This window comes from Siphateles boraxobius, unplaced genomic scaffold (assembly GCF_051911475.1).
Source record: "Siphateles boraxobius isolate OS27281-9 unplaced genomic scaffold, OSU_SipBor_1 35, whole genome shotgun sequence".
In the NCBI taxonomy this organism is placed as follows: Eukaryota; Metazoa; Chordata; class Actinopteri; order Cypriniformes; family Leuciscidae; genus Siphateles; species Siphateles boraxobius.
Window position 1 is genome coordinate 10,299,648 of NW_027508975.1, and position 24,332 is coordinate 10,323,979.

The following is a 24,332-nucleotide window of genomic DNA, read 5'->3' on the forward strand; positions in this document are numbered from 1 at the left end:
TATTGTTCTCTATGGAAAGCTTTTGTCTTTCAAACTATTTTATTATAATTTGTATTCTTTAAAAATTATTTAATTTAATTTTACATTTTTATAATAGAATTTCTTAATAATATGGGCTCCCTTATCATGTGAGGTCAGCTCCTTTATTGGACATTTTTAAATCTACTCTTAAAAAGCATTTTTATTCTTTAGCTTTTGGAAACCTTTTAAATTGTTTATATATATATATATATATATATATATATATATATATATATATATATATATATATATATATATATGTGTGTGTGTGTGTGTGTGTGTATATATAAATATATATATATATATATATATGTGTGTGTGTGTGTGTGTGTGTGTGTGTGTGTATATATATATATATATATATATATATATATATGTGTGTGTGTGTGTGTGTGTATTGGGTAGACCTGCTTTGTACTATGTAACGTTACAGCACTTTGGATCAATCTATATAACTTAGTCTTATAATGTATTTTAAATAAATGTTGATGTTGTTGTAAATAGCTTTTCATTACACTCACAAATCAATGATATAAACGAATGAGGTCAAAAGTAGGCTAATTTAAAAGTAATCAAAAAGAAGTAATTATGTTACTACAATTTTTGTCATGTAAGTTAGTTTCGAATCAGTAACCGACTACAATGTTTAAGTAATCTACCAAGCTCTGTCTGACAGTCGGTTTAAGATGATAATATAATATAGTAGCCTATAATATAATTTCTCAAATATTACCTTTTAAATGAATTATATATATATATATATATATATATATATATATATATATATATATATATATATATATATATATATATAATTTGATAAACCAGATGAACGCAACATTATTTTGAAATCGCAATTTATTTTGAGAACATGACATCACTTCCTGGCAAAGCACCGTTTTGGGGCCAGCTAGCTGTTTAGCTAGCCATGTCCCTATAACCGGTGTGTGGGATAAAATAGCGTAAATAACACTTAAGTCGCCGAACTACCACAGTTATCCATTTAAAGTAAGGTGTTTAATTCTTTGCATTTCCAACCCAAATATGCACTGCTGCTATTCATATTGGATGTTAGTTTTTTTTCCCTGGAATTATCAACCGATTAACAACGTTTGTTAGCCGAGAACATAACTGTAGTAGTGGTGTTTAGTTTAACAATAGCAACAATGTAAGACTAGTGTAAAATATGTGTGTTTTTAATAATAGGTGTGGTTATATTTGCTTATACGCATTATTAAAATGAAGTACGCCAATGTGGATTGTATATATAATGGGTGTTACGATGATCTGTACAGATAGCATCTAAGTTTCAGAACTAGTAGCGCCCGACGTTACTATAGAGACACAATGAGAACTGAAACCTCCTATTATATTCAACGAAGCTGCATTACCGTCTTACGACGTTTCTATCGCGACAAATTACGTGGTAAAACTAGCAACGCTAGTAAGCTTCTTTGATTTAAATGGGTTCAGATTTCATCGCTAGCAGTGTGACTGTTAGATGATGTGTTACATAGCAGTTAATTGGTCATATAAAAGCTTGCTATCATTTTTGGAAACAATCTTCATCCTGTCGTCTTGTCAAAGAAACTTCAAGTCATGGAGGAACCAGGAGCCGTAGAGGTGACCGTGAAAACTCTAGATTCCCAGAGCAGGACGTTCACTGTCAGGGGAGAGGTGTGTGTTCTAGTTTATCAGTCAAGAGGAAATCATTTGCGCTATGATTATTATTTATGAATAACCCAAATACCTTAGTTCATAAAGTGTCATTGTAGAGTATGAACCAGTACTGCTGATGAATAGGCCTACATTTTACATTGATAAATCATTTCCATTGAAGTTAACCATCTGATTGTCACCTCTCTTTCTTTCTTTCTCTCAGTGGACAGTGAAGCAGTTTAAAGAGCACATTTCTTCCTCCGTTGAAATCCCGGTGGATAAACAGAGGTTGATTTACCAGGGTAAAGTGCTGCAGGATGAAAGGACACTCGCAGAATACAGTGAGTCACGCCTTGATGTCTGTTTTCGCTCGTTTGCAGTACTTTTCTCTGTTTGTATTACTGCGCTTGTCCGTTTTTGCTGTGCCACTGCGCCAGTTGGTGGACAGGTGACTGTTTTTTATCATCGAGTCATTGGATCGTTCACGCAACCGTTTCGTTCTAAACACTGATTCAAACACAACTCTGCCTCTTTTCGTTTTCATTTAAAGAAATCTTAAACATTATAGCCACACAAATGTGGTTCAGGCAACACGTATTCACTGCATGCATAACGTTAGCCTATTTATAACAAAACGAAATATAAAACTCAACCCTGCCTCTTTTTAAAAATTTTAAAGTTTAAAAATATTAAACATATTAATATGGTCCAGGCAATGTGTGCATTTGTACTAAACAACAAATGTTGCAGTAAACAACATTACAGTGATCATCTTCACTGTAATAAAATTAAAAATGTTAAATTTCTGTTTTATCAATATTAGCCATTTTAAAAGTATAAGTAAAAGGTACAAGAAGCTATACAATTAGAAATAAAGCAAACAATTCAGTCAAACATACAGAGTCAGTGCTCCAGTCTAACCTTGCAACGGTAAAGTTAAATAGCCTAAATATATAAAGTTATGAAACTTCACTTAGCCATCAGCCAAAACGATTGGCCAGGGAACAAATTATATATTCACGAGACCAAAGATCACCCGTTAGGTCTACACAAGACAAATTATATCTCATGTTTAACCACTACAGAGACGTCAGAGTCAGTGGCAAATGTCAGAACAACCAGCCGAGGAAAGGCTGTTCCAAGTGGGATAAATGAGCGCCGAGTGCCCGGTGATCGCCTGGAATCGATCTCACAACCTGGATCAAATTTTCATAAATCTTATAAATAAACCACATATTTGAGCTTTAAACAACTACATTCTTGCCTGAAAAACTCTTAAAACTACATATCGTGACCCAATAATATTAGTATTATAATTCAACTGTATATTAAAAAAATGGTGCTGCTTATGTTGTCATTCCCCTTGCAGCAAGCGCAAGTGACGATTCTCTGTCAATCTATCAACGTTCTGTAGTGAGTCTAGCTTCATCCTTTAGGTACCGTACAACTGTGCTAGGTACCCCAACGGAAGGGTACCAAAAAAGTGGTACGGTTCGGCATTTTGGTACCATTCACAACTTTTGACAGTGGAAACGGAAATGATAGTGCACTGTACTGTACCGCTTGGTGGAAACAAGCCATAATAGATATATATATAATATTTTCATTGGCAAAATCAGACAAAGTATGGCTGCATGATTAATTGTATTATAAACGTGATTGCAATTGCTGCTTCTTTCAATTAATTAAGAATAATCATCTGTTATTATCATCTGCTGGTTATTTATCCTTTTTGGTTATTTTTTTCATTTGACATTTCCATGATCTTGCATTGGTTTAAAGTTGAAATCCCCAATAAGAGTTTTTTTCTTCTTTTTTAAATACCTTTTCCACCCAATTTTCCACAAATGTTTACTTAATCTTCCCAACCTTGAAACCATGAGCACATGCTCTCTATGCACAGCAAGAAACACACAAAAAAAAAACACTAATGATCTGAAAAATGTTTAGTGATCTCCACTGTGATTATCTGTGTTCCTTCACATGGCTTCTTGTGCTCCAAACATGAATCTCGATTATATTGTTTGTGTTTGCTTATTAAATGCACTTACATACTCTGTACAACAATACAAGCAATACTTTTTTATGTTATAATATAAAAATGTGAACATAATTCAGAATTATGGGAATTAGCCTAATATTAGGAATTTTACTGTTTTAGCAGTTTTCATAATGTAGAGAATGTCTTAATGCATGTGATAAAAATAATAAGTCAGGAACTTGGTGAGGTTATATAAAACCTGCATATGACTTGTTCTCTTGAGGTGTGCTCATGTGAAAGTTCCATAATTATGGTCAAATGTAAAAAGAAATTTCTCGGCTTTTAATTTTTGAGCAAAAATATTATTATGATTATTAGTTTAACCGTTATCGTACAGCCCTAAGACAAAGATAAATATGTATGTATATATATATATATATATATATATATATATATATATATTATTTTTTTTATTTTTTTTATTTTTTTGGTTTGTGTGCAATTTGAATGATAAATAATTTTCTATCAAGCATGTTTCTATCACAGCCTTTCTGTTTTTCAGATGTTGATGGGAAGGTCATTCATCTTGTGGAGCGAGCACCTCCTCAGAGCAATCAGTCTGGGGGTGGAGGAGGTGGAGTTTCTGGCTCCTCGGGTGCAACGGATGCGGGATCCACCTCCTCTCAGTCCACCACATTTCCAGGAACTTCACATGACCGTAATGCAAACAACTATGTCATGCTGGGCACTTTTAACCTGCCTGTGAACATCATGGACTCACAGCAAATACAGGTTACAGTGCTTTCCTTACGTCAAGAGACACGTGATTTCAATACATGATCCCTTAACCTCAGACATCCACTGTAATATACATGAGTGATTCTGCTATCAAAGAAAATATAAATTTTTTCACCCCTCTAGATGTCAATGCAGCAAATGTTGGCTGGTGTTGGAGAAACGGGACGTAATGTTAGAGTAAGCACTAGCACTGGAGTAAGTCATCCTAATTTCACCTATTATACACTGTCGAGCCAAAAAAAAAAGTTGCTGTTTGGATTTAAATTGGCAAATGCTTAAGAATATATGACTGGATCTTTATTGCAGTGATTATTATGTTTCTAGCATGTTATATGTTTGGGAATAGTTCTTCGTTCTAACCCTAATTGATCGATCGTGTAGTTTACCATTTCTGAAGTAGACTGTATTCCTGCATTGTCAATACAAGATCTTGTCCAAAAATTGACACACCTCTTGGTTGAAATAAATGTTGTGATGTTATTTCCATCAAGAGGTGCATTCATTTTTGGTCAATTTCTTGTATTGACAATGCAAGAGTCCAGCGCTCTGTAAAGTCTACTCCAGCACATCCCAAAGACTTTCAGTGAATTTAAGGTCTGGACTCAGAGCTGCCAATTCATGTGTGAAAATGGTTCTTCATGTCCCTCCCAACCATTCTTTTAACAATTTGAGCCTGATGAATCTTGACATTGTTATTCTGGAATATGGCTATGATGTGTCTTTTCTTCATAGTTGCTTAAGAAATGAAAAGCCACACACTCCCATCAATTAGGTTTAGAAGAACTTTTGCCAAACATACAACATGCTAGAAACATAATAATCACAGCAAGAATGGTCCAGTCATAGACTCTAAAGCATTTGCCTTTTTTAACCCAAACAACAACTTTTTTTGGGCGGGCAGTGTATATTTACGTAATAATGAACGTTATAAGCAGTGTTCCTGAATCTTTGACTCAGAAGTACTTGTGCTTTGTGTTGTCGCAGCCTATTGTTTAAAACAAAAGGTTATCTCTGGACACATCTACAGTCATTTATTTCCTCTCACAGAGCAGTGGCTCTGTGGATGTTCATATCAACGTGGACCAATCAGTGCAGAGCGAGCCTAGGATGAGGCTCCAGCTGGCTGAAAGCTTGCTGCGAGAGACTCAGGCTTTAATCCACAGACTTGAGGTACAGAACAAACATTTATATCAAGTCAAACAATCTTGTTTGATTTTTTACTTGTACATAAATAATGTTTCAGAATGATGCTAATTTTCAGGGTCAATCAAATCAACCGTCATCTCAGCAGGAGACACCCCCTTCTCAGCCATCATCATCATCATTCTCAGCACAACCAATGGACAGCTCCCCACCTCCACCCTCCTCCTCCTCTTCTCCTTCACAGACAGAAGGAACAACTCAATCTGGACCCAAGTAAGAGAAGTATATTAGGGTCAAAGACAAAAATTGTTCATGATAAAGAACAGGAAAAACATACCAAATGCTTAATGGACTTGTCGTATTCATGTGGTTTCGAATTTCAAAAACAGTTGTGCTGCTTAATGTTTTTGTGAAAACCGTGATCCATTGTTTTCAGGACTCTTTGAATAGACAGTTCAAAAGAAAAGTGTTTATTTGAAATAGAAATCTTTTGTAACATTATAAATGTCTTTACTTTTACTTTTGTAAAAGTTGCGTAATGCATTATTGCGTAATGCATTATTGCTGAATGAAAGTATTAATGAATGTATCAACTTGTTTCCATTTTCTGATTGTGTCAAAGTGTCTCCAAATCATTTTTCTTTGTCTCAACAGTCACCCTAGCCCTTTAGAGTTGGTGGAGGTTCTTTCAGAGGTGCGAAGGGTGGAGGAGCGCCTTCGTCCTTTCATGGAAAGAACACATTCCATCCTTGGAGCGGCTAGTTCTGCTGACTACAATAACAATGTATGCTCTAGATAGTTGTAATGCTAAATGATTGACGTGCTATACATATCAGTGTTCATGTTCTAAAAAAAGCTGTTTTCTCGGACAGACTCAAGAACGTGAGGAAGATCAGCGCACTCTCAATTTGATTGGAGAGTCACTCCATCTCCTTGGCAATACATTGGTGTCTCTGAGTGACCTTCGTTGCAATTTATCTGCCCAGCCTCCCCGCCACTTACATGTGGTCCGACCGATGTCTCACTACACCACCTCACCTGTCGTGCTGCAGAGTGGACTGCCCCATATTCCCATTCCGGTGAGCTAACCACTATACGTTCAAAACGAATTCATACTGTTGCTATCAAACAGTCAACCTTACAAAATATGTCATCTTCCAGGTGAACCTAGGCTCCACTGTGACCATGACTTCAAACAGCAGACAGACAAGCGAGGGTCAGGCCCAACCCTCACAGCCGAGCAACCATTCAGAGCTACCGGGTCAGGCACCTCCTCCTCCACCGAATGGAGCCAGTCAACAGGCAGGTCACGGTCAAGGGACTCCAAGAGTGATCAGAATCACTCACCAATCCATGGAGCCAGTGGTCATGATGCAGATGAACCTGGATGGTATGCCAACAAACCAACCCACACAATCAGACCCCAGTGATTTTAGCACTGTGTTTCAGCCGTGCTGCCCATTCCTGGTCTGCTTCACTTCTAAAGATCCCAAATATTTTTCTTCATCATTCTGATTTTTACGATTTAAAATAGTTGCTTTCAGAAAATGACTTTTTCAGACCTGGAATGGGTTGCTGTAGTGTAACTGCCAGCCACTGATCTGTGCATTTCTGTGCAGCAGATTCAGACAGTGGATTGCAGGGCCAAAGGCAACAGAACCTCAGCGCTGCTGGAGAGACTGGTTAGTTTCCACCTCTCTCTCTAGTCAATAACCTGCTGTGCCAACATTAACATGTGATATGTGTCTTAAAGGAATATTTCACTCAAAAAATGTTACCATCCTTTTCAGGCCTTCATGTTGTTTAAAACTCATTTAACTCCCTGTCTTCCATGGGACACAAAACAGGAAATATTTACATAATTTCTAGTGTGCTTGTTGTCCATACAATAAAAGTAAATCTGGACCGGGGCTGATGAGCTTACAAATTAGCTCCATTTGAAGAAGTAAAAGCTGTCTGTTATTTTAGTATTATTTTGTCTGTATTAAATAATAATCTTATCTTTTATATCATTTCAGTTTTCATCTTCATTTTAAATTAAATAAAGCAATTTTTATGTGCCTTTTTCATTTTTATTATTTTTTGTTTATTTAAATATTCTTATTCAGCTTTGAGTAATTATAGTTTTTAAATTAAAGTTACTTTATTTTTACTTGGGTGTTTTTGAACTAATATTTATATTTTATATATATTTATATATTTCAGTAAATTAACTCTTTAATAGTTTTAGTTAACAACACTGCTCTGGACATTCTTCAAAAGTCCTCCTTTAGTGTTCCATGGAAGAAGGAAAGTCATAGAGGTTTGGAACAACATGAGGGTGAGAAAATGATGTCAGTTTGAGTGGTGTTTAAGCACTATACAGTATGTGCACTGGGATGTAAAGCAGCTGTTGTTAGTCAGTTGTCTGTAGTCTTGTGTGTAGAATTCAGACTTACAGCAGTTTCATTTGTCAGCATTGTTATAGTATCTCTTCATTGAATTCTGTGTATCTGTTCTCTAAAGGCACCACGGCGCCAATCCACGTTCCAGGTTTGCCGCCAGAGTTCATGCAGGCCATCATGCATCAGATCTCCCAGCAGGCTGTCGCCATGGCAACTGCAGCCTCTGCTGGACTCCAGGGGCAGCAGCAGGGCACTGCTGGCACAAATGTCCAGAGTGGAGAAAGCCTGGCCCCTCCACCACCTCAGGCCAGGGTGGTTATCACACGCCCCTCCTTATCCCCACGCGTCCCCCAACCCATGAACACCAGGGGGACCACCATCAACCTGGGCGCAACAGTGCCTCCTTCAGCAGGACAACAGACTAATCAAGTATGAACCTTTATGTTACATTACAGGGCTCAATTCTAATAATTTTTCTACTCGCCCAGTGGGAACAAAGGTTCAGATTTTTACTTGCCCTTCCAAAATTTTCAGTTGGCCCCACTGCAAAAAAAAAAAAAAATAGTCACTGTTTTCATTGTTTTTGACCCATGTAACTTTGCATTCTCATAAATAAGATTTACACCAAAATTGTAGATGCCAGTGAAATTCTCAATTTCAATAACATAGCAAAAACTACAAGACCAATTAATATAAAATTCAAACATTATTAAAGACAAGGAAGCAGTCACCAATAAATTAAGTACAAATAAACAAATTAGAAGCAACATCACAAAGAAATATAGCATAACAAAGGTACAAATAAAACAGTGCTTTAAGTTTTTCAGGTTGGTCTAAACAGTAGTATTCAGGTTTAATTATATATAGTAATCAAATGTAAAATAACACTGCATCTTCACTTCACTGCTGCTGTCACTTTAAACTCCAATTCACACCACGCCGACAGTCACCATATTACAGCATGTCACTTCACAGACATTCTAATTCCAATTCAGCATGTACAATTGGGCGAAAACAAGACGGCAACAGACTCCGAAAGGGGTAGTACTCCCCCCCCCCTTCTATGTAAAGCGCTTTGAGGTCCCAGAAAAAGCGCTATATAAAGTAACGAATTATTATTATTATTATTATTAGTAACACACTGGTCCGACAAAACTCGCCAAAGTGTCTGTTGCCGTCTTCCAGCGTCTGTCTGTGCAATGTGAATTGGCCTTAAGACCTAATGCAAAGGTCCAATATACTTTACACATGCATTTTCTTTCTCTACTCTTTATGTTCACTTATGACATAACTGACTGTGTTTATGATGATACTCATTTTGACATAATTTTGTGGGTGTTTGTCCGTTCAAGTGCAAGATAACACGAAAGAGAACTCATTTCAATATTTGCGCACTTGAGTACGGAATTGAATTCACTTTCTTGTCTTGAGCTTGAATGGTTTAAAATTGGTTGAATGTTTACATTGGCATTACTTAAAAACACATGCGTAAACTTTTTGTGCTCGATCTGGCCAGTGACAATTCAGTCCTGAGCGTCTTTCAAGCTGACCAAGGGCCTTCAGGCAGTCCTTATTGTCGAGCCCTGCATTATTGTATTTTGGAGACATGTAAAACTCAGTTCCATTTTCATTCCTCAATCAAGGGCAATCCTATGATGTCCTCTCCTCTCACGCAGATGGTCAGTGGTTTGGTTGGGCAGCTTTTGATGCCATTGCACACAGGTAAGTTGTCCTTACCTATTCAGTTCCTGTGTTAAGCAACACAAAGCTTATAAACATATTATGTTTTCCATTGTCAGGGGACCAGACATCCTCTACCTCATCCTCCCAGTCTTTCTCTTTCTCTACTTCTGCATCTACCTCTTCCTCATCCTCTTCTTCCTCCTCTTCCTCCTCCTCTTTCTCGTCTTCCACTGCTCCTCCAACTTCTGCCAACACGTCCGGTCAGACGTCCACCCATACCACCAGCACTGCGTCTGTGGGTCAGTCCCAAGAGGGTAACCCTGGAGATAACCTAGCTCAGCTTCTGGGCTCTCTCCTGGGAGGAGTTGCAGGAGCTGGTGGAGGGGTGTCTGGAGGTGCTGCTCCCTCCATTACAGTGACTATTCCAGGTGTCCCTACGTTCATCCAAGGCTTGTCTGAGTTCATTCAGGTTGGTATTATTTTTATTTTTTTGTGGTATACCGATATATCAGCAAAGAGTATATAGCATTTTTCAGTTATTGGCATCGGCAACTGTAAATATCGAGAAAAATATTGGCAACTTTTTGCCCAATGAAATGGCAGCAGGATTTTTTTGAAAACACATCAGTTAAACATAGAAACGTTTTTGAATGTCTAATAAACATTTAGTTTTGCAAACTTTTGAGATCCAGCTGTGAGATCTTCTGAAGTGTGCAATTTTAGACTGCATAAAAATTTGTGAACTGCGTAATGGTCGGTCCGTGTGAATTGTATCTCCAAAGAGGAATATTCTCCAAAGAGGAGAGTTTAGCTGTCTCAGAGAACACATGATCGACAAACTTTGAATCCTTGATTCAAACTATGCTGTGCTATATCCATTTGGCCGCTATGTTGTATTCATGTCAAATTCGCTGTGTACTGTCAGTAAAAAAAAAAGGATTCCCAGTACAACATAGACGTACCAGATTATCGAGTACACTGTTGGTTACAGTGTTTACTTCCTTTTTACTCATATGTATTTTCTTTATTTGTGTAAACTACTATAATAGGATTACAGATTCAAGAATTTGCCATCTAAGTCTTAAAAATCTGTTTTTTACAGATTTTCAACAAAAAAAATTCATATAATTTTCAAATTATTTAGTAAATATATAAAATAAATATAAATTTCATTTCAGAAATTGCTATGCATGTGTTTTTTTTTAAAAAATAAAGAAAGTAAAAATCAATATCGGTCGATCACTAGTGCTTTTCTCTGTCTTTGCAGTCTGATCTTACCAAATGTGTCCATTTGAATGCCCTGTTTTCTTTCCAGTCTGGTCAGCCTGTGTTTCCTCCACCAAACCAGCAGCCTCCACCCTCACAAGCCCCACCCCCTGTCCCTTCAGGAGCCACCCCCACTACTGCCCCTCAGCCTCCCAGTGGAGGTGGAGAGACCCTCAGCCCCGAGCTTTTCACAGGTATCGTGCAGGGTGTCCTGTCCACCATGATGGGCTCTCTGGGGGCTGGCCAAGGCAACACTGAGAGCATCGCCCAGTTTATCCAGAGACTTTCCCAGACCAGCAACCTCTTCACGCCTGGAGCTGGAGATGCAGTGGGTAAGGGCTTCTGTGTTCCTTTAATGCAACTCAAAGTACAGCACAATGCCACAATTTATGACTCACTGTCTGTGTTGGTTTGGTAGGGTTTTTTGGAGATCTGCTGTCTCTGGTTTGTCAGAGTTTCTCAATGGTGGACATGGTTCTGCTGCTGCATGGTAATCCTCAGCCTCTGAGCCGCATCCAGCCCCAACTCACAGCCTTCTTCACCGAGCACTATCTGCAGGGCCGAGAGCCCAATGATGCCAACATAGCTGTGAGTCTGAGCTCACGCATCTTCCATACGTGACCTTCATTACATCAGTTCTACAAGAAGATCTCACATACTGTCAGATATGTTCAGTGTGGTACAAACTTGTAGCGGTATTTACCTAGCTGACTCCGAAATCAATTTAGCACTCCAGTCACGAGTGCATGAGTTTTTTTTATATAAGCTATGTTGCTTTCAATTATAATTACAGTTTAAGTTTCTACTATAAAACAGCTCTCCAGTGTGTTCATGTTTTCACTTATTACATAATTGCCATGGACCAATGGTAGTTTGAAGGGTTTTTTTTTTACCGGCTGGAGCAAACTTTTCTGGTCATCTTTTATGTCAAATTCTTAAGTTCTACTTGAAGTTGCCCTGCGCAGACCGATTGGTCTACGATATCAAAGTACTGTGAGAGTAGCGGTAATTAGATAGCAGACGGCTCTGTACGCTTTAAAATCGCTCTTGTGATACTTTGATGTCATACGGTCTGTGCATTACCACTTCAAGACGAACACACCTATTTATTCAAAAGATTTGTTCAAAATGGCTGATTAATTCAGAAATGAACCAAGTGAGCATTTTCATGAATGGGTTATTTGAAAAATTCACTGCATATAAAATTGCAGATTCATTTCTTTATATGGAACTTTTTTTCATTGCTTTTTAATAGGCTACATTACAGTGAATGTGTGCACTCTCAAGTGAGTGACATAGTGTGTAATGTCAGGTTGCACATATAAAGTTAAAATAATAATTATGATTTTATCCTTGACGATACATAGGGGCCATTACCCCTAAAGGGGCCATTTTTGAGTCATGATGCAAACAAATCATTCATACAGTGTTTTGATCCACTGATTCATTGAATTGGACACTTTGAAAGAACTCATCAATAAAAATTAATACAATTTCTTAACAGTATCGCAAACAGAGTAAAACTGATCTTTTGATTGAATGTTGCAAAGGCTGATGGTATTGTTTCTGTTATTTAGAGTGCTTCTGAGGATCTGATCAATGGACTAGAGGAGTACATTGCAGAGAGTTTTGTAAGTCTTGTTTGCTGATTTATCCTGTAACATTTTGTTCATCAGACAAGAACTGATTGTCCCTGTGTCTTATTTGTTTCAAGTCCACTGTGATTGTTCGAGAGAGGGTGGACATCATCCAAACCAACATGTCCTTCCTGAGACAACAGTTCACTCGCATAGCTACTCACGTCCTGCGCTGTACAGGTAACCACCACACTATCCACACAAACACAGACCCAAAAACTGCTCTCGCCCTAACATTCAAATTCCACTTCACAAACATTGTTTTTGAAACTTTCCAATCAGTATTTAGTATTATTTATATACAATTATAGGATTATAAAAAAAATTAATTGCCATTTATTTTATATTTATTTTTATGTCTTCATCATTTAATTATACTATTGATGTGCTTTTTCCATTTTTTTTATTAGTTTTATTTTTTATATTTCTACATAGCTTTAAGGGGTCATTAGTTAAAAATCCAATTTCCCTTGATCTTTTGACATATAAGAGGTCATTATACAATACAAATATCCTGTAAGTTTCACAACTTAAAACTTCCTTGTTAGCTCAAAAACAGTTTTAATTGAAACCAAGCTCCTAAAATGACTCGTTTTAGATTTTGTCTCAATATGATGTCATATACCCCTTTTCCAAAGCATTTTGAGAGCCGGTTAGGAGCCGGTGCCTGCGCGCTAACCAGTTCTTTGTGTTTCGACAGGCAAAGAACCGGTTCTCAGCAAGGAAAACTGGTTCCACAGCGGCACCAACTCTTTGCTGGACTAGAACCGTTCTTTTACTACGTCATGCTTACGGCGGGGGCTGGGGGCGGGTTTAGATGTGTTCTATACATCTTTTCTGACCATAATATAGGATCGCAAAGCCAGGGGAAACATTTGCAGAAACACGATGTAGTCCGCCATTGTAATTGTTATGCTTGAAGTTGGCGCAAGTGTTTCTATTTTTTTTTTATTGAAAGCATTATGTAAGCAAAGAATATAACAGTCACAATATAGAACAAATAAATGGAAAGAAAAAAAGACAGGGGTACATAACTAATCAGAAAGAATGACATATCAAAGGAAAAGTTTAAAAGACTTACATATTTCAATTGTTTTTAAAGCCTTTTTGGCTCATGAGTTAGAGATAATCCCAAAGTAATGTTGTAGGTTTGCAAGCGTTTCTAGATAAGATGTATGGCGACATACACAGTGACGTAACGACGTCGTTCGCTGGGCGCTCTAGTCAGTGGAAAAACAAACAGGTTCTGAGAAGGTTCGCAAGTTGAACCAACTTTGAACCAGCACCAGTTCCGAACCAGTTCTTTTTTATTGGAAAAGGGGTAATAGTGCCATGTGTCATATTTTACCAAGTGTCACTATTGCTTTGTCTGTTAGCCTTAAGATCATTTGATATGTACTCACTTTACTTAAAATTGTGAACGATGAATATAAGAACGATAGTGCATTAATTCATAATTGGTTTACATGAAGCACCACAAATTATCCTGTCAGCTTTAACATTGGTAACTTCAAGTACTTAAATTTGCCACAACCAAGACATACGCATAAATGTTTTACAGTTGCCAAATGTTTCAACTTTATAACGAGATAAATGCCTTTCTGCATCTTCGTTTTAACACTAATATAATGCAATAAAATACAATACTACCTCATAAATACATAAGAAATAAATATAAATTAAGATGACTAATGATTATGATGTCACAGAATGGAGTATCATTGGTATTTGAGGTGTAGGTTTGTCCTCTGATTTGAATCAGACTCTGGCTCAAACATTTACAGTATGGCAAACATCATTAAAATTTATTTTAATATGCAAAACTGTTACCCAATCAAGGAAGTGGGCGTGTACTTCAAAGCGACACACCTATCAAAACAAAGTATTTTCAAGAGAGGGTCAAAAACAGAATAGAAAATTGCCTATTCTAAATTAGAATGTTTTTTTATGTAAAAATCTTGCAGACAGTATACATTTTTAAAAATTCCAGTTCGTGACCCCTTGCATTTATTTTTTAGTAATTTTAGCCAAGTTTTTCCAGGTAATACTTATATTTTATTTCAGCTTTATTTTAAATTAACAAAAACTATTTGTAATCGTTTTTGGTTAACAACAACACTGTTTCTAATGTGTTTCCAGATAACACGTTTGGCCAGCGCTTGCTGTACCTGTGCACTCAGGGTCTGTTTGAGTGTTTGGCCCTCAATCTGTTCTGCTTAAGAGGAGAGCAAAGAGCTTTAACCACTGTCATCAACCACCGAATTGTAAGATCCATTGATTCATCCTCATGAAGATGGTTTGATGTTGCATAAAATGCATATCTTTTGATGCGTTTATGTTTTGTTCCTTGCTATTCAGAGGAGAATGTCCGCAGAAGTGAACCCCAGTCTTGTGAACTGGTTGACCAGTATGATGACCATGAGGCTGCATGTGATTTTAGAGCACAACCCAATCACTGAGGACCAGATCCAGAACTACGTCATCTATACACAGGTCCTTAATTTAGATCATGTGTGTCCAATTCTGCTCCTGGAGGGCCAACGTCCTGCAAAGTTTAGCTCCAACCCACTTGCCTGAAAATTCCTAGGCTGTGTCTGAAATCGCCGCCTATACCCTTAATCACTATTCCCTACATGACTCCACTAATATAGTCCACTTCGAGGAGTGAATGAAAACGAATGAGCCAATTCAGACACTGAGTGCGCCGGAAGGGCTGCCGCTTTTGCATAGTTTGTGTTTGCTGTTTAATAATAATTTGAAACTTAGCAAACTGGCAGCTCCAGTGGTAATGAAAAGATTTATCTTAAACTCTGTCATAGAAACTAGCATGTATAATAATCAATTAAAAAGGAATTTATACCTGTATGAAATTACACTGTACCCACATTGGACCAGTGGTTTTGAAAATGGATGGCCCTCCAGGAACAGGTTTGGACATCTTTGATTTAGATTCACACCATCATCAGGATTCATTCCCAAAATGAGCCACAGAATACAGAACTGAATATGCTTCTATTATCTTTTTCATGTACAGAGCGAGTCGTCTCAGAGAACAGAGTCAGATGCACAAGCAAGCCACCAGTCAGATGACACGAGTATTGAGGTATGTTTCAACAGAAGAAGAGTAAGTCACAGAAAATTATTATTTGTAAATGAGCCGAGTACAAAATATGAAAATATATATAACTTTATATACACACTTTTTTATATACACTTTATTACTTTATTGTAATAAAATAAGTTTGAAATCAGTAAGATATTTTTTGTAAGAAATTTTTTTTTTCAGCAAGAACACATTAAATAGACTAAAGGTGACAGTAAATGCATTTATAATGTTACAAAAGATGTACATTTTTGTGTTTCCACAAAACAAATTAAGCAGCAAAACGGTTTTAAACATTGATAATATATCTGGGTGTGGGTCTGCACTATTAACCGTATGTTGTGATAATAATATGTAATTATATTTTCCAGATGGAAGAGGGTCTGTCTCCTGCTCCTGCCACCACTGCAGAGGAAGTTATGGCATCCTCAGGAGACACTGCTGATGGTGATGAACCACCCGGCAGGCCATCGTTAGAAGTGTTGCGAGGAGCGGTAGCCATGGCAACCGCGGACAGGGAGGAGTCAACTGGAGAGGCGGAGCCATGGGCAGCAACTGTTCCACCCGTGAGACTCAATTGTCTACTGTGTCTTTTAATTCAGTGTATCTGCTAAAAGTTTGTCAGCATTTTTTGTACACTAAATGAGCTCAAAGATAACAGAGCTAGAACAGGAATGCACTGAAAAATAAAATTCTAGCTAATGCCAATAATTATAATAATCATGACTCTATTTTGTTTATTTGTTTTATTATCCCTAGTCTGTAAGTAATAATGAGAATGTTTGTATATTTGTGTTAATCAGGAGTGGGTACCCATCATAAGACATGACATGTTGACGCAGAGAAAGATAAAAGCACAGCCTCCTCTGTCTGATGCTTATTTGCACGGGATGCCAGCCAAGAGGAGGAAGGTCTGTGCACCAACTACATTCATAGTGAGTGAATCAATGAATGAACTATTCACTGAAACTACATTGTACTGATCAGATATCATTCCTTTGCATTCATGTGACTCGCAGACTGCTCAGGGAGAGGGTCCTCACCTCTCTTTAGCTGAAGCCGTGAGTCGAGCTGCCAGGACAGCAGGGGTACGACCTGTTACTGCCCCTGACAGCCTACAGGGGGAGCTGGAGGCACCAGAGCTGCAGGAAGCATACACACAACAAGTAAGAAACTAAACCCACACCTAATCCATCCCAAAGAGTATAGAAGAACAAGAGGCGAAACTCAATAGAAGATTCCATTGCAACAAACGCGCCCAGCAGCAGCGCTACGCTTCCGCCATTTTGGGGTGAAAGCGACTCGGCAGTCCAACAAGTAGTCCTGAATTAATACCAACATATAAAAGTAAGTAAAGGACATGCTATATCAGATAATTGGGAATGTTGGACAATATTTATATATACAGTCAACTAGGGCTGGACGATTTTGGCTAAAATCATAATCGCGATTTATCGAACAAGTTACCTCGATTACGATTATTGAACGATTATTAAAAAAAAATTCTTTCTCATGTGTCACTGGCAAGGCTTATACTGTAAATATGTTCACGGTTATTTTTTTTTATGAAAGAATGCATAATCCTATCTTTGTGATTCTAAAATAAGGAAACGCACGGATAGCTTTTAATGCTTACTTATTAAATATTTCAAAAAATTTAATCAAACAAAGCATACAATGCTTGAAATCAAAACGTCTTATAAAAAAGTGATTAAGTTTTAATGCAAAAAGAAAGTTTCGTAAAAATGTAGAAAATAGTTGTTTTTGTAAACAAAATAAATTATTGTAAATATTGCCATCTTAAAAGTAAAATATAACTTGTATAAAACTAAAAAAACTAATCCTTTTCATATTGTGTAGCATTTGTAAATGCTTATCGAAACCTGCTTTGTGGAGTGGAGGCACTTGTTGCTGGCCGTTTGTCAGTCTCTCTCTTTTTTCGCGTGTTTCTTTGGTACAAGCGGCTCGCTCCTGTTGCTGAGTTGACTCAGTGTTTGAGTTCCCTTTCACACAGAGATTCCGGAAAATACACGGATAAAGTGGCCCGGGATTTGACCCGGGTTTGTTTGACTTTGGTTCATTCACACTGCCAGTGATTTTCCGGAATCAAGAGAGTGCGTTCACACTCACACACACACAACCAGCAAAGACACGTGACATGTCCCAGCGGCGTCTATAGTTTGCTTATGAGCTGCGATTTCTATCGAGAAACCACACTTGTGCATTTTTTTTCTCTGATTCGATCATAAACTAGCGCATTACGAACCGTTTCACGCTGGCGAACGAACCCAGCTTAGCGCCATCATTACGAAACGGCATTCATTACGGCTTTTGTTCACACAGCGCGCGTTCCGGGACTGAACACGGCAATGTTACTATGTCCCCAACCTGGCATCAATCCCGGGTCGTGTTTGCGTTCACACAGAAGGTGTTTGTTCTGGCAATTTCCCGGGATCAACGCGCTGTGTGAAAGGGGCTAATGTTGCTTCAATGTCGCAGACTGGACGGGGCGGAGTTACGTGACTACACACGCGGTAATATGTTTTAAGGGGAAAGTACATTAACACACAGTGGGCGGAAATATTAATAGGATTAAAAAAACGAAATAACCGACATGGTAAAATTACGTCGGTTATAGGCTCTGAATTTCGGTTTCGATTATCTTTCGATTAATCATCCAGCCCTACAGTCAACTTTTTTTTTTTTTTTTTTTTTTGCAGTAGCTACTATCTTATATTAATGACCGTTAAAGCAAGACTATGTAAACAAAAAAAACACAGCCACTGTCCATCTTGTTCTATAAGATCATCATATTTTTAGCATGATCTAGGGCAGGGGTTTTCAAATAGGGTGAATGTGAGCCTCCCCTTACAGTGGGTTAGGACAGCCGAGCCTCCCCTTCCCCAAAATCCCGCCCGCCTGCCATAACCCACTCACGCTCTGCAGTAAATGCCATCTTTTGTGTGTTCCAGGCAGGCAATGGTGAGTTTCAATAAAAACTGATAAAATGTAAATATTTTTTTATATTGTATTTGAAGACATTTTATTTCCACAACTTTTTTAAAAGTGCATTCATAAACTATTCTTTGCAACAGCAAATCATTTCCAACTTTATGCAGGCCTAATTTAGGCTACTTTTAAAATCACTGAACATCAGTAAGCCTAACCACAAGTCAACAAAACATGCTTAACATGTGTAATGCAACGAGTAGCAATGTTTCGCCGATGTTATGGGGTTTGCCTGCCTTCGCTATACGTGACACGATAAGATGCTTCTGTCGCCTTCATGTTAATAGTGCCAAACAACTGTATTATTCTTTTTTGTGACTGCAAATCATCACGCCTCCTCTCAAAAAAATCAACTGGCTTTTTCACTTAATTCGTGTGCTTAGTTTCAATGTGACACCGAAGTTTGCATGGTCTCATGCTATCATTTTCTAGCACCTCCTTGCAGATCACACACTGCGGCAGAGGTGCATCCTCGGGCCCCGACTACTCAGGATCATATTTCCTACGTTTTTCGATGGGTTCTGTCTCATCCCTTAATGCTGACTTTTGTTGACTTTGGACAAGGAAACGATGCATTTTAAAGCTAATACAGGCTTTACACACAATTACAGATATCGGGGGCTAAAGTAATGGGTCTGAATTTTGTTATGGCATCTTTTTATGAATAAAGACCAGTATCACTGATATTAATATAGCTACTGATGTCTCCATGAAAATGATTTCCCCCCAAAAATGTAAACATTTATTAGGCTTCAAAAAATATAACAACTTTTAATTTAAGTTAACTTAAAAAAATCCTCACTTAAACCCATAATAAATGTAATATTTACTTGTAGGCTATCTATCCTGTCTAACAGGTATGAAATATACAGAAATTGAATAAAGTTATAAAACAGTTTGCACTGCATAAATTATAAATGAAATATAGATTAATCCTTATTAAAGCTACAAGCCTTCTTTAGTCAAGAGCAGCGAGTAATTTTTAGGGATGGCCCGATACCATTTTTTTTTCAAACCGATACGAGTACGAGTATTTACATTTGTGTACTTGCCGATATCGAGTACCGATACCGATATTTCTACCGCAAAAGTAACTATAGGCTCCCAGAAAAGAAGACAGAAGACTATTTTAGAACACAGGTTAGAAGACTGTTTTTATTTTCTTCTCTGCTTGTTTTAACAAGTCTAAAAATAAATAATAATGAGTAAAATAATAAATGTATTAACACACAAACCACTGTTAATTTAACATAAAAGCAAGCAGTTACTGCGTGCATGGTCTGACATGACTGAATGCGCCCAAAGTGCGCTCCCTTAATAGTCTAATTCCTAAAAAGCTGACAGTTCATCGCGATCTCACACATCTGTTATTATCAATGAAGCTGACTGCACAATGAATCTTTCATAATATCCACACTTTGTTTGTTATAATTAGAGGATTTGCCAGCATACAGAATTCAGCACTGAACAAAAAAGTTTTGAGCAGTGAGGGGAGTCTATCTTAAATGCTTCTGATTAGCCATTGCGTTCAAGAAATCAACACACATGTCTGTGATTGGCTACATCGCTCAACGCTGCAAACATGTTATGAATAGAAACTCTGGCCTGTAAATCGTTTCTATTTTGTTTTAGTTGTTCTTCTTGCTTTTCTGCAACAGATGAATGAAAATCTATTAGTTTTAATATGTTGTATTCATAGATATGTCTAGTTTGCGGGAGTCCCGCGAATCGTTTTATTCTCCCGGAACCCGCACACACAGAGTGAGTGCATTACCGCCCGCGCCCGCGCTCGCGCTCGGCCATCAGATCTAGTGCCGCGCCGCACTCTTTTGCGTTGGGAGTGCACGTCCCTATGCCTCAGTTCACCTCGACAAAGCACTCGCGGCGGCCAGTTTCGTTTCGCAAAATGTACGTGGTATCGGGGCGTGGTATCGGCGAATTTTTACGAGTACGAGTATATGAGGACAGTATCGACCCGATCCCCGATGCCAGTATTGGTATCGGGCCATCCCTAGTAATTTTCTCTGTTCCCTTTGTTCTTTGGTTAACTTTACTGACAGAGAGAATGAGTGCCGCTGTCACTTTAAGATCTGCCGCATCTCATTCTCTCACTACTCTTTACTTCTATTTAAGATTTTATTTTACTCGTTTAAGACTGTTCTGTGAGGATACTCGACCAAACGGACATTTTGGCATAAACGTGTGGATTATTGTTCGGTTCAAGCGCGAAAGAGAACTCAATACTGGCGCGCGTTTTTCTGTGTGTGTGTGTCTGTGTGAGTGTCAGGAGGACATTCACTGACAGCACGTTCTCTTTTCGTCTTGTCGCGAATGAATGTTTTAAAAGCATTTGCGTGAATAAGAGCCTGATCATATACAAACATGTATCGCATGCGTTGCCGGAATACTTTAAGCCCTGCGATATTAATAGAGCTGCATACAGTTATTTTTTCTTCGCGTGTCGCGCCTCCCCTGTGGCTCTTTGGCGCCCCCCAGGGGAGGCGCGCCTCACCTATTGAAAACCACTGATCTAGGGGATTACCCATACAGAAATGTAATATACTGTATGTCAATATAAGTAAATGACATATATAACCTAATGTCAGTGCCCATGTATGTCTGCTGCCTATATGAGAATATATGCAAAATTCATATAAAACACATAGACATATATGAAACAATATAGCAAAAATGGCCCGTTTTCATGTAAGTGCCATATATTTTCCCGTATATGCACATAAATGTTAAATATATGTAGCCTAAGACGCATGTTTGCATATATGTACTTATATCGATGCATCAGTATGACATGCATGTATGTTAACATACATGTATTAAATATGTGGGAAACAAATATGTATGTCACATATTTATACTTAATGTTGTCCATAGAGAAATACTATACTCTGTAATATATGCAGATATATGGTATCATATATACAGTAGTTTAACTCAAATATTTTCTTCACATGTTTGGACACATAAATGTTCATATATGTTGCAGGCATAGGCTATATTGTGTTCTCAGATAAGTCAAATATATGCATAGATATATGTCATGCTATTTAAAATACAACATAGATGGCCATATATTACATTTTTGTATGGGTAAAAAGTACAAAATATATTTCAGGCCTAGTGGAGTTGGTAACTAATAATAGTAATAAATGTGTAAAGTTGCATAAAATGGAACTACTCAATAAAGCAAGAAAAAAACTATCTCAAATGTGTATTTAATGATTGGATTAACTGTTATCTGTGCTGTTGTCCAGTAACTCCAGTTGGAATTTTCACCCCAAAATGGCGGCCGCGCTACCGAAGCGCCACCTAGTGGCTGTTTCCAAAAAAGCATCAGAGTTTCGCCTCTTGTTCTTCTATACTCTTTGTCCATCCTGAGACCATTGTAGTTTTTATTGATATTTTGAATTAGCTTTTATTTTATAGTTGAATTTTTGGTAATTTTTTTATGTGCTTCATTTTTATTCGTTTATTTATTTATTTGTATTTAGAATTCAATTTTTAAAAAGTTTTTCATCTAATATTTATATTTTATTTTATTTATTATAATTAATACAAATTATTGTTAAAGTTTTAGTCGTAGGACTGATTTTTTTCCATCCCTGTCCTGTGAGTCTCATCTTATTCCCATAGAATTTTCATATCCACCCTCCCTCAATTTGTCCCATTCCCACAAGTCCATGTTATTAGGTCAGGATATTAAAGTGCCCCTTTAATGCTATTTTAAAGGTTCCTAGTTTTGTTTTGTGGGTCTCTTACAATAGTGCACCAAGGTCAAAAATACTCTCATAATATTTCTCATAATATTCATTGCAGCATCACCTCTTTTCTCACAGTGTCTGAAACGGTTTGATAAAAGAGTCAGTCTCTTTAAAACCCTCCTTTCTGATATCATACTCTGCTTTGATTGGTCAGATGGCCCAGTCTGTTGTGATTGGTCTACTGCTAACAGTGTATGCCGGAAACGAAACGTCCATCTGAATTTCAGCTCTGGATGCTTCCTCAGCACTTGTATACACAGTGATATGCAGTAATTGTCCTCGTCCTTTGGAAGTACATACAAAGTTGATTTGCTCTTGAAGCGCAGAAAACGGCATTTTCTCGACATGTCGACAACATGAACCAAACTCTTCCAGGCCTCAGCTACAACTACAGTGTTTGAGGGCGGGTCAAAGTAGATGTTGTTTCATGGGCACCCAATAAAGACCACAGGCTGGCATTATGCAGATTTGATAGAAACCTAAATAGTAATTCCAGTCTCACTTCTCGTTAAAAACCTGTCGTCTCTTTTCAGGCAGCTTAGAATCTGTTCTTTCTTTTGTGAGACTATTACTCAATTTATTGGGCACTTCTTTGAAACTTTGCAGACTTTTTACATTAAAAAACAGCTATATAACTCACTACATAGAAGGTAATATCTGAAAAAAGCAGACCATTGTGATCTTGCTCTCTGAATGTCTTTAAACCTTTAAAACCCTTTTCATCCTTAATTGTCTTCCAGGTGAAGAGTGACATAAAGAAAAGACTGAGTGAGGATCCAGACTACAACCACCAGCGCTTTCCCAACACCCACAGAGCTTTTTCTGAAGACTGTTAAACTGACAGCTCCGTTTACACATCTGTCTTGTCATCTGTCAAGCTCAAAGTCATGATCATGACGTCTCGAATGGAACAGCCAATAGTGTCATGCTTTAAGGGAACCCAGTTGTTTTGAAATCGGTAACTGACACATAACTCAGATGTCTGCCATAGTCAAATGTGTGGATAGTGACTAAATATAGAGCCGGTGAACTAGACCGGCCATAGAGGCAGAAGAAACTAGTCTTTCTTCTGTCTACATGGCGTCCATCTTATAGTCTTTCAAGATGTCATCACAGTCAGTTTTACACTGACGGGATTCATGGATGTCCATTGTAAATTAGCTGTACATTGTTGTACTAAGTTGTTTTAATATTGACAATAATAGCAGTTGTATTAGACACATTTACATGAAGAAAACCTAATTCATTCCAGCTTGACCTGCTCAATGTGTAGATAAAGAGGATGCCAAGATGAATGTTTACAAGGTGCAGACATGTTGAACATGATTAGATGTACACCACTGCACATTCGTCACTGAGGACTGGAAGTGTTTTAGTCATAGTGATGACATAGAGCTGTTACTTGTTTTTATTTTTTGCATGCCAAAAACATCATGTTGTCCATGAATGTGGCTGTTATGAATAAAATGATCCAAGTCTAGAATTACTTCTAGTTTTAAAAACAGCTGCGTCTGCCTCCATGTGTGGTCACTAATATTAAAGAAACACCTTTGCTATGGTTTAGTTTTTAAAACAAACACGATGACTTTCAAGTGCATTTAACATAAGTTGATCAATAACTACAAACCAACATTTGGACCTTTCTGAAAAACTTAATTTAGGCTTAATTTGTAACCCTGTTACCCATATTCAATTCATTTTGTAGCAATAAATGTACTTTCATCAAAATCAAGAGATTTAAACTCTAAAAAAAATGTACACAAAACAATTAGTTCAATAGTTTAAGGTGGGTAAATTTGATGTTTTCATGTTCTTGAAATAAGTTTCTTATACTTAGCAAGACTACATTTATTTCAACAAAAATATTTA

The 24,332-nt window shown here is 37.5% G+C and overlaps 1 protein-coding gene across 11 annotated transcripts; it reads left to right on the forward strand.

The window, feature by feature from the left end:
• The first annotated feature begins 894 nt into the window (after positions 1–894).
• bag6l (BCL2 associated athanogene 6, like) lies at positions 895–23,967 on the forward strand. 11 transcript variants are annotated; one of them, XM_077196303.1, is made up of 25 exons: positions 895–1,029; positions 1,609–1,698; positions 1,904–2,021; positions 4,224–4,453; positions 4,583–4,654; positions 5,507–5,629; positions 5,721–5,875; positions 6,257–6,386; positions 6,475–6,681; positions 6,764–6,992; positions 7,222–7,284; positions 8,108–8,415; positions 9,630–9,708; positions 9,786–10,138; positions 10,985–11,267; positions 11,354–11,523; positions 12,513–12,566; positions 12,650–12,752; positions 14,712–14,836; positions 14,931–15,065; positions 15,607–15,675; positions 16,047–16,241; positions 16,479–16,610; positions 16,695–16,841; positions 23,204–23,967. In XM_077196303.1, the coding sequence occupies exons 2-25, from the start codon at positions 1,621–1,623 to the stop codon at positions 23,297–23,299; spliced, it is 3,654 nt and encodes a 1,217-aa protein (XP_077052418.1). In that variant the 5' UTR covers positions 895–1,029; positions 1,609–1,620; the 3' UTR covers positions 23,300–23,967. The 11 variants fall into 11 exon arrangements, with proteins under 11 accessions (XP_077052418.1, XP_077052420.1, XP_077052419.1 ...); XM_077196305.1 differs by having other exon boundaries at positions 16,479–16,586; XM_077196304.1 differs by having other exon boundaries at positions 898–1,029; positions 7,225–7,284.
• The last annotated feature ends 365 nt before the right edge of the window (positions 23,968–24,332 follow it).

Coding starts and splice junctions, on each gene's coding strand:
- bag6l (XM_077196303.1), top strand. CDS start 1,621: ATGGAGGAACCAGGAGCCGTAGAGGTGACCGTGAAAACTCTAGATTCC. Junction 4,655..5,506: donor GAGTAAGCACTAGCACTGGA/GTAAGTCATCCT, acceptor TTCCTCTCACAG/AGCAGTGGCTCTGTGGATGT. Junction 11,524..12,512: donor CCAATGATGCCAACATAGCT/GTGAGTCTGAGC, acceptor TCTGTTATTTAG/AGTGCTTCTGAGGATCTGAT.